This window comes from Polypterus senegalus, chromosome 12, assembly GCF_016835505.1.
Source record: "Polypterus senegalus isolate Bchr_013 chromosome 12, ASM1683550v1, whole genome shotgun sequence".
Taxonomy (NCBI): Eukaryota; Metazoa; Chordata; class Cladistia; order Polypteriformes; family Polypteridae; genus Polypterus; species Polypterus senegalus.
This window is the reverse complement of record NC_053165.1, coordinates 120,235,557-120,250,907: the sequence shown is the minus strand read 5'-3', so window position 1 is coordinate 120,250,907 and position 15,351 is coordinate 120,235,557. Positions and strand designations below refer to the sequence as shown.

Here is a 15,351-nt window from a genome sequence, read left to right as displayed (position 1 = left end):
GACAGTCTTTAAAAAGTTAGACTCCATTGTAAAACCATTTATCTGGATCTCCAAAATGGCCATACTTGCTGTATTCAACACTAGTTATCGTCCATTTACCAGCAACCCAATTTATTAAAAGATGTCGAAAAAAATGTAGAACACATCAAAGCTCCTTGTTGTTGCTCCTATACATTATAATTGTCTGCTTCAGTCTTCTTTAACTTACACGGTTTTCAGACTTTGGGAATTGTGATATTTAGATATATTAATACTGTACTTGCATCTTTTGTACTATTAAGTTCCAAATTTAGTCTTCCAGTGAAAACACTTTTTTTCTATGTACAAGTTAGAAAATTTTCCTCATCTATTTGATCTCCAGAGTGTATTAGAAAATTTCAATGAATTTACCCCTTAATGATTTTAGGTAATGATGGGAAAAAGCTCTTTTTAGAAAGGTGGGTGAATTTTCTGAATAGCTTTTGAAACATATTGTTCTACCAGTTATGTTATTTTCATTTGTTTGGCTGAGTTGTGTTTTATTTAGATGTTTTGTTTCTGAATAAAATTAATTAATTAATGTGTAAAACAAACAAACAAAGTTCTTCTCTGTCCTCATAGTACTATAGGTCCAGGGGATACCATTGTGGTTTGGGGTACATTATTTTCAAAGCTGTCCATTTTACAAATAAAAATTGTAAGCTAACCATCTAACCATTTAACACTAGAATTACCAAAGCCTACGAAAAAACTCGTAATTCCGTCCCACCTTAAATCGCTTCTTAAATCCCTTCACACCTCTCCGCAGCCTTTGTCTTCTAAATGTGCTGATAAAGAGAAGCTAGGAGCAGCCGGCTATTCCATCCCCCCACCAATTTAGAATGTGCACGAACTTCTCTCAGCTCATGCCTTGATTGAGTATCTGGGAGTGAAGTGAAGTTTTAGAGTGGAAATAATAGATCGTTATTTGAAACACACGCATTTCATGTCTGTTCCGTTTCTACAGTAATCTGTGTCAACACATTGTTAAAACAGAAACGTTTTTTATATTCTAGTAGTAGATGACAAAATGTAGGCATAAACTATATAATGTATGAAGCCTGAAGTCCAAATAGCAAAGAAACATTTTCACAAGAATAACACAATTACGCTTTTATTCAAAAATATAACTGCAGAAACAAAAAGCCGCCTTAACATGCCACATTGACAGCCATTTATTGTAACTGTCTCCATGGTTCAATAGAATTAATTCTCGCTTGGGAATCAAAAGGTCGCGAGTTCGATCCTGCGTCCCTCCGTTTTGAGAAGTAAACTGCTCTTAGTCTTACTATTTTAGAATAAAAGCATACATTTGATTTCAGCCTGTAACAGCCGGTGCAATTTATGATCCTTGTAAAGGTTAGCTTTTTTTTAATTCACTTTTCATTCTCTCAGTCGCGTTCAGAATCAATCCATACAACCCCATCTGACACGGCTGTTTTCACTGAAGACGCGCAATAGCTCTGCAGTGTACCACGATGCATACTAACGCCCCCCAAACACCCTACCCCCGGGGTTCTGACACACAAACGCTGGCGAAGCTGCCTTCTTCGTATCTCACCGTCACTTGCTTTTCTTTTTATTCAGTTGTATTGCGTGTTCCTGCCAGTCCCCGCATGTTGCTGTATGCTGTTTCTTTTGTACTCCAGGACATGCAGAGGAAAGAATGGTAAAGAGCAGTAACTTCGGCGCTATATGCAATAGTCAGACACTCCCCATCTGCCCGTGTCGTTCAAACACAGGAACATATATTGGTGTAAAAGTATACCAAAAGTGCACTTTTATTCAAGTGCACTTTTTCCATCGCATTTTCCTGTAAGAAGCAATGTACACACTTCTCTCTATGCTGTGGTTTCTATTACACTTTATATCAAAGTGACAGATGGGAGTCTAACTTGACACCCAGATTTGTAACAGAAGGGGAGAGGGTAATAGTATGATTAGAAAAGGAAATACAATGGGTTGCTAATTAAAAGAGCTTCAGTTTTAGTGCTGTTCAGCTTGAGGAAGTTCTTGGAAATCCAGGCCTCAATCTCATCCAAGCAAGAGGAAAAAGTTGATGAAGGTGTAAGAGAAGTCGAATGCAGTCTCACATAGAGCTGCGTATCATCGGCATAGCAATGGAATGAAACTCCATGCTTGCGGGTGATGTGACCTAGGGGTAGCATATAGATATTAAAGAGGGTCGGCCCAAGGACTGATCCTTGTGGGACTCCACAGGTGACAGTGTGGGTATAAGATTTAGCATCCCCTAAGTCCACATGCTCGGTCCTGTCTGTAAGATAGGACTCAAACCACTCGAAGGCAATGCCGGAAAGTCCAATTGTATAGTGAAGATGATGAAGGAGAATATTATGATGTACCGTATCAAATGCTGCTGTAAGGTCCAAGAGGATAAGGAGTGATGGAGAGCCGTGGTCAGCAGCCATCAGGAGGTCATTGGTGACTCTAATCAGGGCTGTCTCTGTGCAGTGAGAAGTTCGGAAACCAGACTGAAATTTTTCAAACAGATTTTATTTTTTGAGGTGATCCTGAAGCTGAACCAAAACAACCTTTTCCAAAACCTTAGACAATAATGGAAGGTTGCAGATCGGACGATAGTTTGCTAACAATTCAGGATCCTAAGAGGATTTTTTTAAATGAGGTCTGATTTTTTTCAGTTTTCAAGGCCAGTGGGACTAAGCCGCTCTGGAGAGAGAGATTAATGATGTCAGCAATAGGAGGGCTTATATCTGATAGATTAACTTTTACCAGAGGAGTGGGAAAAGGGTCCAATGAACACATTGAAGGTCGCATCCTCTGTATGATGTCCTCAACCTCTTTAACTGTGGTACAGAGGAACTGGGAGAGGCAGCCCATTGGTTTTGATATAGAAACATCCAGTGATGGAGGGCTGGAGGCAGACAATAAGGAGCGGATGCTGACCACTTTAGAGGTGAAATATTCAATAAAATTGTTGCACTGCTCCTCTGTGAAATTATTACAGGCATAGGTGTGAGGATTGAGTAAATGGTTTATCACAGAAAAAAAGTTGTTTGGAATTTCTAGAACTGTTGTTGATTAAATCTGTATTGAGATCTAGCAGTGGTCAGTGCCCTGAAGTAGTTTCTTTTGATATTCTCGATAAGCTAATTTGTGGACTATTGAACTGGTTACAACAAAATGCCCCTCGCGGGCTTGCCCAGCTGTTTTCATCTGTCGAAGCTCACTTGTAAACCACGAGGCAGATTTTACAAAAGAGACCATTCGTGATTTAACTGGGGCATGGGTCTCAAGGATGTTGTGGAGCCCATTGTTGTAGTAATCGACTAATTCACTGACAGAAGAAAGGTGGGGAGCAGTGGAGAAGATTTTAATGTCAGCATTTAAATCAGTCAAATTTTATTTTTTTCAGGTTCCTGAAGCAGATACAGCACTGTGGTTTAGAATATAACGAACTTGTGGGTAAATCCATTAAGACAATTTTGTGATCGGAAACACCCAGATCAAGTATTTGGAGGTCTGAGATGAGGACTGAATCAGTAATGACTAAATCGAGGGTATAGCCCTTGTTTTGAGTGGGGACCTCGACAAGTTGCCTCAGATTTACAGTCCAGGAGCATTAACAGCTGGGCAGCAGAATAATTAGAGGGAGTGTCCACATGAATGTTCAGATCTCCAAGAATAAGTACATTTGATGATGATGTACAGAAAGATGAGAGCAGCTGTAATGAAATCAGGGTCTTGTTTTGATGGTCGGTAAATAAGAAGTATTGTTATAAAAAGTGGATGCTGACAATTTATTGCCAGGCATTCAAAAGTTGAGAATTTAGGAAGGGGGAGTAGTGATAATTGCAAATCAATCTGATGAATTACAGCCAGACCACCGCCATGTCCACAGCTGCGGGCCTTTTCAAGGTAGGTGTACCAAGGAGGGCAGGACTCATTGAAAACTGAGTATACCTCGGATTTATGCCAGGTCTCAGTCAAACAAATAATGTCAATCCCCCCAGTCTACAATATGATTATAAATTAGACAGGCTTTATTTGTCAGGGACTGAACATTAAAAAGTTCAACTTCGATGTTTAGTGAGGTGTTGCTTTTAACCAGAGGATGAAGAAAGCTGAAACCCTCTCCAGGCTTTCTGTCTCACCTGGACCACAACCGAGCACTGTTTTTAGTCTCCGTGGTAATGACGCTCAGATGACATGTTCGGGCTGTCACGGAGTGAGGTGCTGCTGACCACAAGGACGGAATGGAGCTCCCGGTCTTGATGTAAGCAAACAGCCAACCAGATCCCCTATGGATGTAGCGGGAGCGACGGAGGAGTCCAAGTTGTTTGATGACTGTGATGTCAAATGGAAGGCTGTGGTTGCTGAGCTCCAACAGTTGCGGTGGCAGATACCGAAGCATGCCGACAAGCGGAGGAGATATGGCCCCGATGTAAATAGTCGGCCGTAGTCCGTAAGTGTACAGTTGGACAGCTGTTGTGCAAATTGCAAAGGACTCCAGAAGCGAGACAATCACCAAGATCCCAACAACAGAGCCGACATTCAGGAAATGTAATAGCGGGCCGATAGGCCAGCGCCGATGACACAGCGCAAGTCGGGCCAACAAATGTCACAAGTAGGATTTCTCTGAAAGCAACGATAATAAACGCTGTAAGGTGTTAAGAGCAAATTACAGCCGCTAAATGCTAAAGTTCTGCATAATATCAGAAAACAGCTACAATTAAAATGATATTCAGGTAGTAAAAAATACTTAAGTAATGAATATAGTGTGGAGAAGTGGCGAACAGCCAACGCGTGCATCCTCTCCCAAGCCTAGCAGAAAAGAGTATTAAATTTTAAGGTATCCCTGATGCAGTGACTGAGATATATACTATATATACTGCCTATATTATAGTTGTGGATATAGTGGAGTTAAATGTACTTTAATCTAATTGGCAGTCCCAACATTCCATTCAGCCTAAATGCCATCAAATACATTTTGGGGTGGAAGAGAGAAGAGAAGAAAGCACTTTGCAATTGTTGAAGACAATATGTTGTTTCATTCATTTAATTTCCAGGCACCCATTTGAATCAGATTTGATTAGAACACACCGTTTTTTTTTGTTAACATACTACAGTGACTTTGGATGTATGATGGTTGTCCTATTATTTAGCTACTTCTTTAACGACTAATATGTAACCTGTCCTGGTGAATGTTTTAGATATCTTTGTTGGCAGAGACTGCTGGCGGTTTTTGGCCACTGATTAGAAAAATATGTAGAATATACATTATGAAACGTGTGCTAAGTTATAACTGGAGGACTGCTAAATAATTTTGTTTACTAATTGCTTTATAAAGTTTTTTACATTGTGTACTTTTTTTATTAAGTGCATGTAACAAAATACAATTGTTATGTATTTTATTTCTATTTCACTGTTCTATTCAGTTTCACTGAAATGTGCATTATTGGCATGGGTTATTTATCAGTACCAGAATAGTAACATGAAAGACAAAAGTAAATTCAGATTAGTATATTTACCAGAAAAATGTCTGTTAAACAAAAAAAAAAGTTGTAATCTTGTTCTTGTGCGTTTTGCACTTTGATTGGCTTTACCTGGTTTAAAATATAGCTGTTCTGTGAACTCTTCCAATTGAATAATAGGTGTTCAGTTGACCTTCATAGTGTAGTACTTGATGTGACATTTACCACATTCACAACATTTTGTAATGACTTTGTTTAATTTCTGTTTTTCAACAGAGCATGAGAAAGCAAGCCCTCTGTCCACTCCTACATCTCCTTCAGAAATGCCTGATTATTTAATGTAAGTATCACTAAGCCTTCCTTGTGGTTTTATTTGCAGATTTTTTTGACTTCTTTTAATTTAGGAAGTTGGATTAGTTTGTTTTTTTCTATTTTATAATATGACACAGTCAGGCAAACGTCTTCTTTGGCAAGTGTCATAACTGAGTTATCCTATGCTGTGAGTATTTTTTGTATCAAGTCTTGAAATTCATCTAGTTGTATTGAAATGGGTTCATGTGTTTGCTGGAAATCATATTTTTGTTACTCTCTATAGTTGGGTTCTTTCTGTTACTTTCAGGTGAGGTAGATTAGTCAATCTCAAAGAAATTGCCTTGAAATAGAAATAAGCTTTATCACTCCACAGACAAATGTGTATGGCATAATGTTTGCAGAAAGTTTCTGTAAGGGTGCTCTTGTAATAAAATATATTGTAATTCAAATGAGACAATCTTGTAGGTTTTCTTACTTTTCCCAATTATTCCATTTTCTCATATGACTATGATGATCCTGTTGAACTTGTGTTGAAATAAACCCATAAAACCAAGCACATTAGTAAAAAGGAATAAAAAATCTTGCACACATACTTTTGTGGTTTATTAATTACCATTCTGAGAAATATTTCAAGAAGGCAATACAGCAAGGGTCACAAAGGATGATTACTTGCTAAACTATGTACAGTATGATGTTTATTTACTGCTTCATGCAGCTTACCTACTACAAAACCCATTTTCCCCTCCTTGCAGTTACTGTATCTGCAGTTTAATATTTTGTTATTTGTTTTTTATTATATTGTGTTTATACAGCATCTTCTTTGAAATGTTTCAGTCAATCATTGTAGTCTGAGTTTCCTCTAAACTTTAGGAACTGCTTATTCAACAACTTAGTTAAAATAGGTTAATTTATTTATTTATTTTTTCAGTATACAAGACACATTGACAAAGTTTTTTCAAATGTTAATTTATGCACAGATTATAGAGTACAATTTTATGTATTAATTTTAAATATAAAGTGTAATCTAATATGGTATTCACTTTTTTGGTAAATCCTTGGGTTTAATGTAATTGAGGCTTCAGTTACCAGCCTGAAAAATAATTTTAAACATAGTAAAAATTCAGTCCCAGTTAAAATTCATTATCCCTAGCTTTCGTTAATTCTAATTATTTTATGATTGCAGCAAATACATTACAATAACATCTGAGAAGCAACGGCAGGATTACAAAAGTGATTTTTGTGCAGAATATGATGAATACAGAGACCTACATTCAAGGATAGGCAATGTAACAGAAAAATTTGTTCAGCTTGGTTCCCAAATAAAAACTCTCTCCCCAGGTACTAAGGAATATAAGGTAGGTCTTCAGATAAGGTATTTTATGTTATTTTAAGTTAAATATGCTTCACAGTGCAACAGTATATTTTTGTGCTGGTATATTCTCCACCACTACTACACTTTTAGCTTTTACTGTTTATTCTTGTTTTGTGAATACTTTTAAGAAACGGTGTTGTAATATGTCATAAGAGCAAAATCTTGACAATATTGCATGTGGTATCTTTTAAAAACACTTTAAAATTTTGTTTAACAACTTTTATCTTCAAAGAGACAATAAACTGATATAACAATACCACTTAAGCGATATCCTGCTTTGGCTGCATTAAAAAACTGAGTACACCTGCCTTAGTGCATGGAAGCAGTGCACTTTTTTTGTATTTCCTTTGCACCTTTTTTTTTTTTTTTTAATCAGAACTGCAGTATACCACAAGATGGCAGCAAACCTAACGCATCCTTTTTGTATTTTGAACAGCCCATGTTACATTTGCTTTGGCTATTTCATAGCATTAAATTCAGGTTCATCATAAACATTACTCTTAAATTTATTTTGGGCATTTCTCCCTTTATCCAAGATAAATGTAGGCCAAAAATGTAGGTAGTGTAACTCTGCAAGTCCAGTATCTTATGTTGAAAAAGAATTATGAAGAAAACCACTGTGTAAAAGTGCATATTATTTTAAGACTAAATGCACATTCAGCTTATTTAAATTGATATAAAGTGCACTTCCATTCAGAAGCTCAGAAGAGTATACAAATATTACCCAAAATTAATAAAAATTCATTTTAATGCCCACTAAATGGAAGGGTGTGATCTGTTTTGAGTCCATTATTATAAATTTCTAAACATGCATAAATAAATAGATAAAATAAATATTGATTTTTTTTTTTTCTCTAAAGTTGGAGACTTGTTTAGAATCACATAGGAATTGATTGGTGGGAAGTCAGTAGGACAGCTTGTGGGATAAACTCCAACGCCTTAAGCATTACATCACAATTACTGCCTCCTGTTACGTTCTGAAAGATTTTATTCTTATTAGTCTATGGCATGATTTGTCAAAATTTGTTTTAGCTCTTTCAAAATGTTCTTAGTTGATTTTAAGGATGGTAAAACAATGTATATTTAAGTAATTTAAAATTTTTTTAGGGATAATGTGCTGCTGAAAGAAAAAAGATGTCTTTGGGAGACAGGTATCTAAGGCTCATGATTCTTCATTGCTGTGTATTGATATATATATATATATATGTTTTTTTAGGTAATTGAGGACCAAGTAATTGAAGAATACCGCAAGTATAAAAAGGTATAAAATATTCATTTTCTTTTGTATTTTGTCACTATAAGATGCAGACTTTTATGCATATCTCAAAGTGTATGTCTGACTGCATTTCACATCAAGCAAGTACCACTAGGCCATTTATTTTACAAGGTAGTGACTTGTAAAAAAACAAGCCGCTTTTAAAGCTAATGTCGATTATAAAACTTTCAGACAAAAAGCAACTTTAATTAGGTCATACCCCCGTACCTGATCAGGCATTAATGGTGGAAGTATCCATGTAACATAATGGGGGTACTAGTACCATTTCACTATTGTGTGATGGCAGAACAAATCATTTGAAATATATCCTTGGGGAAAAAAAGTTAAGAGTTAAAACACTAACAAGCCTTGAAATTAAATAAGACCTGTTAGTGTCAATGATTGGTTTTTACTTAAGCAACCGAGTTGAAACAAAAACCTACAGCCACTAACCAATTGACCATGGTGATATTTAAGGCTGTTTCTAACAAATTGACATCAAAAAGCTTTTGAATTTTTTGCTTTGGAAATATCTTTTAAAATGCTGTCTGTAATAAGACTCTGTTCTCTTGATTATTTTTTTTCTTTACTAATTTTTAAAAATGCTAAACGGACTGCTGAAAGAATAAAAATAATATAAAGACATTTTAACACATGGGGAGGTAATGGCTTACATTGATAGGTTATACATAGTTTATGTGGTTACAAAAAATGTGGATTGTCTGAAGAATATTCAGGAATTCTGACCTCTTTACCCTTAAATCCTTCCTAATTAAATTTTAGATATATATAATATACATCAATCAGCCACAACATTAAAACCACTGACAGATGAAGGGAAATAATATTGATAATCTCATTACAATATCACCTGTCAAGAGGTGGGATATATTTTGGCAGCAAGTAAACAGACGGTTTTTAAAAGTGATATGTTGGAAGCAGGAATAACGAGCAAGTGTAATAGTCTGAGCGACTTTCACTGAATTGTAATATCTAGACGACTGGGTCAGATCATCTCCAAAACAGCAGCTGTTATGGGGTGTTCCTGATATACAGTGGTTAGTAACCACCAAAAAGTGATCCAAAAGAGGACACCCAATGAACTGGCAATAGAGTCATGGGCGCCCAAGACTCATAGATGTACATAAAGAGCAAAGGGGTAGCCCATCTGATCCAATCCCATAGAAGACCTGCAGCACAGATTGCTGACAGACTTAATGTTGGCCATGAGAGAAAGGTGTCGGCACACACCATGCGTCGCAGCGTGGTTTGGACGGGGCCTTCACAGTCGTAGACCGTTCCAGAGTGCCCATGCTGATTCTAGTCCATTTCTGAAAGTGCCTACAAAGGGCACAACTGCTGGATCATGGAGAAGTGGTAGAATGTTCCCTGGTTTGATAAATCACATTTTCTTTTGGATCATGTGGGCAGCTAGATGGGTGTATGTTGTTTACCTGGAGAAGATACGGCAGCAGGGTGCACTATGGGAAGAAGGCAAGCCAGCGGAGAAGTGTGATTCTCTGGGCAATGTTATTCTGGGAAACCTTGGGTCCTGGTATTCGTGTGGATGCTACTTTGAGACATGTACCACCTACCTAAAGATTTTTTTATTTCACGTACACTTCTTCATGGTAATTGTATTCCCTGATGGCATTGGCCTCTTTCAGCAGCATAATGTAATGTGCAACACTGCAAAAAATTTTCAGGAATGGTTTGAGGAACATGATAAAGAGTTCAAGATGTTGTGGCTGATAGGTGTATACTGCTTGTTATATTGTTTGTCTCAAAGCGGTGGACCCTTCCTATTCAAGGGTTAATTAAATTAATATTCTTCTTTCAATTTAATGAATTCACTAGAATGTTCTTTATTGTGAGGAACCGGAGCACGGGTTGGCAACAATAGGGTCAATGTCACATTCATGCACACAGAGCCTTTTTAGAGTTGCCGGTTAACCTACAACACATGCTTTAACATTTGAGAAGACACCTGGAGTATTCTGAGGATATCCCTTGCAAACACTATGAAAGATGTATGTGCATGCCCTTACTGAGATTTTAACCCAGGACTGCTTGATCACGTCTCTTTTATTAAAAAGTGTTGCACTATATTATTTCTCAAGTGTATTTTTAAAGTATCAGACTTTTGCAACAGAACCAAATGTAATTGTTTGATTAACACTTTAAAATGATTACCAGGATGCTTAACCTTGTATCCGTACCAAGGCTACCACCAAAAAAAATAAAGTGCATTAATTATTAGGACACAATGTATATGTCTAGTGCATAGCATACTTTTTTTATACTGATACTTTTACTTAATATTTTGTGTTTTAATTTTTCTTCCTCCAAGGTGTTTAAAATTGTAACTGTTTTGTTATGTTTCTAAAAGATCAGCCAGAGGCTGCTCAAAACAAAGGTGTGCAAAGATTTTATGTGAAATCAAAAAATGGTTTCCTGACATAATTATCATCTTTTGAATGGGAATTATGCCTATTTTAGCATTTGGTACTTCATTTAATTCTGTATTCTTCATGACTTTTTTTTTTTTTTTATTAAAGAAATGTCCTGGATATAATGAAGAAAAGAAGCGCTGCGAGTATTTACATCAGAAACTGTCACACATAAAACGCCTTATACTTGATTATGACCAAACCAATAATGCGCCTTAGGAGTGTTAAACTGAACAGTCTCTGCAATGGACCAAAACACTGTCTACAACTAGCACTGGAGTCATGCTGAGAAAGTGGAGAAAACTGCATATTTCAAGGTGGAACGTTCACCTCTCAAGACATGGCCCATCCTACCTCAGTTGGGACTGTGTAGTGTAGGGGTGGCATTTCTCCTATGGATTGCGCCGTCTCTATTACTGCCATGTTCATATTTAAATACAGTAAAGGATGAATATGGCAGCATATCTGCTAATGTATGTACATCAAGATGATTTTGATTGGATGATGCCAGATAGCCTTTATTGTTAGATACTTTTACTGGGACCTTTACCGTAAAGTTTTGCCAGAAAAAATATTCACCAGTTTGGATTAACATTTTCTGTACACAGACATGGAAAATAGATTTTATTATTGTTTTGTGGATAAGAGATAGGGTCCAAAGATTTTTGTTTACCATTCTCAACTTTTGACCAGTCATCCACAACCAAAATGCTGTTGCTTAAAGCAGGCTGACAGAAGAGGTCACCAGGTAGCGTGGATTGCCTCCACTGTTGATCTTTCCAGCTTTCTGCACAGATGATAAGTAAGATTAAAAACAGTTGTGCAGATATGCCGGTGGCTTGAGTGCTTTATCTTCCATGGCAGCAATTATTGTATAAATAGTTTGGACATGAAAACATGGACTTGTATTCCATAAGCAAAACAAAGCTGTTAATTCGCATTCAGTTCGACAACTGGTAGCACACATTTCATTCAGCTAAATAGACAACAACATGAATGAAAACGAAGAAGTTTCCTGGTGCAGAAAAAAATACATTTGCTGTGAATTCATGCCCCATCATCCCCCCTCAAGTGTATTAAGAAAAAAAAAAGGAAATAAGTTAAACCAAGGGTACAACTAGTTATTTTGGTCTTGGTTAATACATCAATAATCTGTTGTGACAATTCTCAAATATCTTGAATTGGTATTAAATATGTAGATATCGAAACGTAAAGTTATCTTTCTGTGACCCTGCCATCAAGTCTTGTTTAATTTAGTAATGGCTTTTAAAAATAATAATCTACATTGTTGTAACTCCATTGCAAGCTTTTTTTAAGCTTATGATAAAATATTTAAAAAATTAGGTGTATTCCAAGAGTGATTTAAGCGGTAGTGCTTTTTTTAATATAAATATTACTCAATTAAATTTACCAAAGTGAAGCTGGATCCAGTTTAGCCTATTTAGAGAAATGAGCCAGATCAAGCACACAGAGTGTTCAAAAGCATTTCAACATTCCCAGCAGTTTAGTTGTCATGTGCTTTTTTATGTCACAAAGTGAATTCAGATTATGGCCTCCAAAGTTGTAGCACCTGAAATAATTTCCATTGTGTACTTTGTCATTTTTTTTGTGTGTTAATTCTACAAGTATTCCTGTTAAGAGGCTCAAACTTGTTCATTTTATATAACTTTATGATAACTAGAGCACATTGTTTATTAAAAAATAAAAGCTAAACTCAGTAGATGACTTTGTATCTGTAGTACTCAAAAAAGTAGACCTTTCTTGGCAAATTACAGTTACTTTTCATATTCCATCATTTTTCACATGCGAATTACCTTTAACTATTACTGCATCGTTTAAGTCAGAGTACAGTAATTGGGATCACTGGATGTGTGAAAGTCTGTTACAATATCAGTTTACAGTATTGCACAAATGGGCAGCACAATATTTGCAACATTGGTTTTATCCATCCAAGCCTAGATTTCTGTTTACTTGGTTCTGAATGTGAATCACTGCATACTTTCAAGTGTCCTTTATGAAGTTTTATTATGACAGGAAAGGAACAGTGCCTGTTTATAGAACTCTTTTTAATGTCAGGGACCCCATCAATTACAGTAATTAGTCATTCCTCTGCTGCATTATATTTAGTATTTTATACAAGACAATATTTTTGTGTGTTTTGTGAGCCCCTTTTTGATCATTTTCAAACTTGATGTCTTGTTCCTACACAATTCTTGGCAGAGGAAGATTCCTTTATCTGAAGATTGTGATGGTCTCTGTGTATTCTGTGTCTGCTCTACAAATGAATAATGCAAGTGCTAAAACGTTGGCTCATGTGTATGGTGATTTTTTTTATACAGCTTGCACTTTCAACCCTTCTCTTTAAATTTAGGTCCTTAGAATTGCTGAGTTTCATCTGGAATGGCCAAACACACGGGCCTCTTCCGGGTACCATAGTTTAACTAAAGAGGACTTCCATTTCCTAAATAGAATGTGTTAAACATATGTTAATGCAGACGTACTATTGCAAAGTTCGAACACATTACAAAAGTGAAGTACTTTACAGTGCAGAATTAACAATGAAAGGAGGTTTAAAAATGGTCTGTTTGTAAGAGTTTGGCACATGTCAAATTCTGTATGTGTTACAGTATATTTTTAGTTTCTAACCATATGCTCTTGGGGAAAAAAATTCATACTCGGTTATCAAAGGCAAATGTAATATATATTTCAGGCAAGTGTAAGAAAGGCTAAAAATATGAATTGTTTTTGGAAGCGTTTCCAGCCAATTTAACGGGGGTCAGGTCTGGTTTAATTCATCGACACCTTTGTAATATTTTCTTGTGTGGAGATGTTCATCTCCCCACATTTTACAGAATTCACTGTGATATTTTCAAATGTGGGTGGCAATTTGATAGTAGATTATTTTAAGTGGTTGTTTTCCTCTTAAGTAATATTACTCTGGCAGTCTGTTAATAAAACATCAACATCCTATAAAAGAGCCACAGCTTTTTGCAAGTCAACAAAATATAACGGGACATCTTTCTGCTAGTGTGTCTTGACCCCATTTCCCTGACCAGTAATCTTAGTGCAGAGACTATACACTTTTTCAGACTTATTTCAAATTGTTCAGACCTATTTTCAAACTATCTACTTTTCATGTACAAAAAAAACTAGAATTTAATTGCACACCATCTGGATCTGCTTGGTTATGGAGAAAGCTAAGATAAATGTGGTCTTTTTTCATGTGTGTGCATCATAATGTTTGAGCAGTGAGTGGAGCGAGCTGCTGTTTAGCAGAGGGTTCAGAATTACACTGAAGTTCAAATTTTCAATGTAGGGTCCACTGCTCTATACATTTACTGCTCTGGTCTTAAAAATTGATGAAAGTGTTTTTCCCCTCTTTCAATTGATAAAGTTCTATTTCTAATATATGCTCCTAAGTTTATTTTTAAACTGTAAATTCTGCAGCAATGTGGCTGGCACATTCCAGTTTTATTTGCTGATACAAAATGTGAAAAAATAAATGTATTGAATGTTAAGTTTTTGTCATTCATCCACCTATAAGATGAACATAACTAGTCTAATTTATTTATGTATTGCAGCATTTTTAAAGTTAATTTTGGGAAGGTGTAAAGGAGAAAGAAAAAGACCATTTGGCTTTAAAGTGAGTGGGTTAATAAAGAATGCATCTTTTTCAAATGTTTAATTTTAGTTACATTTTACTACCATTTTGAATTTTTCAGAGCTGAAAAAAATAAAATCCTATTTAATGTTTCATGTGAAATAAACAGTTCTTTATCATTGTATCACTTGTGCCCTCTTTCTTTGTACTAATGTATGTTTGGTAACATTTAAATATTCCCTTTTATAGGTGCAGTACTTAGATTAGTAATTAGATTTTTAAATGTCATGAAAGCAAGTATGTGACTGAAATGGCAGGGCATAGTTTTTAGGAGTAAGTATTCTAATCAAAGTGAAGAGGTTAGTGGACATGAGACAAGTTTCTTGCCCCAAATATTTTTTACTCTCAATTTCAGGTATTAAATTAAATTAAGATTGCTTATATTTGATACCTGTGAATCCAAATGCTCCATATCTGGTTTTTAGTTTTGTCACGTTAAGTTCAGTCATGGTGCTTTAGCTGTTATATCAACATTAGTCTTGTGGAGCCAGATGTGATTCTTGAACAGGAACCTTCATCCGAGGACAAGTTGTCAAAAAGTTTGTTGTGACCAGTGACAAAATCCGCTGATTAAAAGGATCCTCCCACGGGGTTTTTTCATTAAAACTCACCCCTAGTGTCCCCCACTTCGGGCACTTTAAACATGTCTGTGGTTGTAGTGTCTCATTCCCACTCTTGCATTAAATATTCAAAATAACTGTGGAAAGTCAGTGGGAAAGGAAAAGGAACTGAGCGAAAAAAATGATACTGACAGAAAACAGAAAGCTCACATTATCGGTTCAGGAGCTCATTAGTACAGGGCAGCTGAAGCTTAATGATCGATTTGTATC

The 15,351-nt window shown here is 36.1% G+C and overlaps 1 protein-coding gene across 1 annotated transcript in view; it reads left to right on the top strand.

The window, feature by feature from the left end:
* LOC120541566 (RNA polymerase II elongation factor ELL2) overlaps positions 1–14,378 on the top strand; it is a 124,996-nt gene extending 110,618 nt beyond the window's left edge. Inside the window, exons 9-12 of the mRNA XM_039773321.1 lie at positions 5,748–5,811; positions 6,967–7,138; positions 8,372–8,416; positions 10,969–14,378. Coding sequence (XP_039629255.1) covers positions 5,748–5,811; positions 6,967–7,138; positions 8,372–8,416; positions 10,969–11,079 — 392 coding nt within the window. The 3' untranslated portion in view covers positions 11,080–14,378. The remainder of the gene's footprint in view (positions 1–5,747; positions 5,812–6,966; positions 7,139–8,371; positions 8,417–10,968) is intronic.
* Positions 14,379–15,351: the final 973 nt, after the last annotated feature.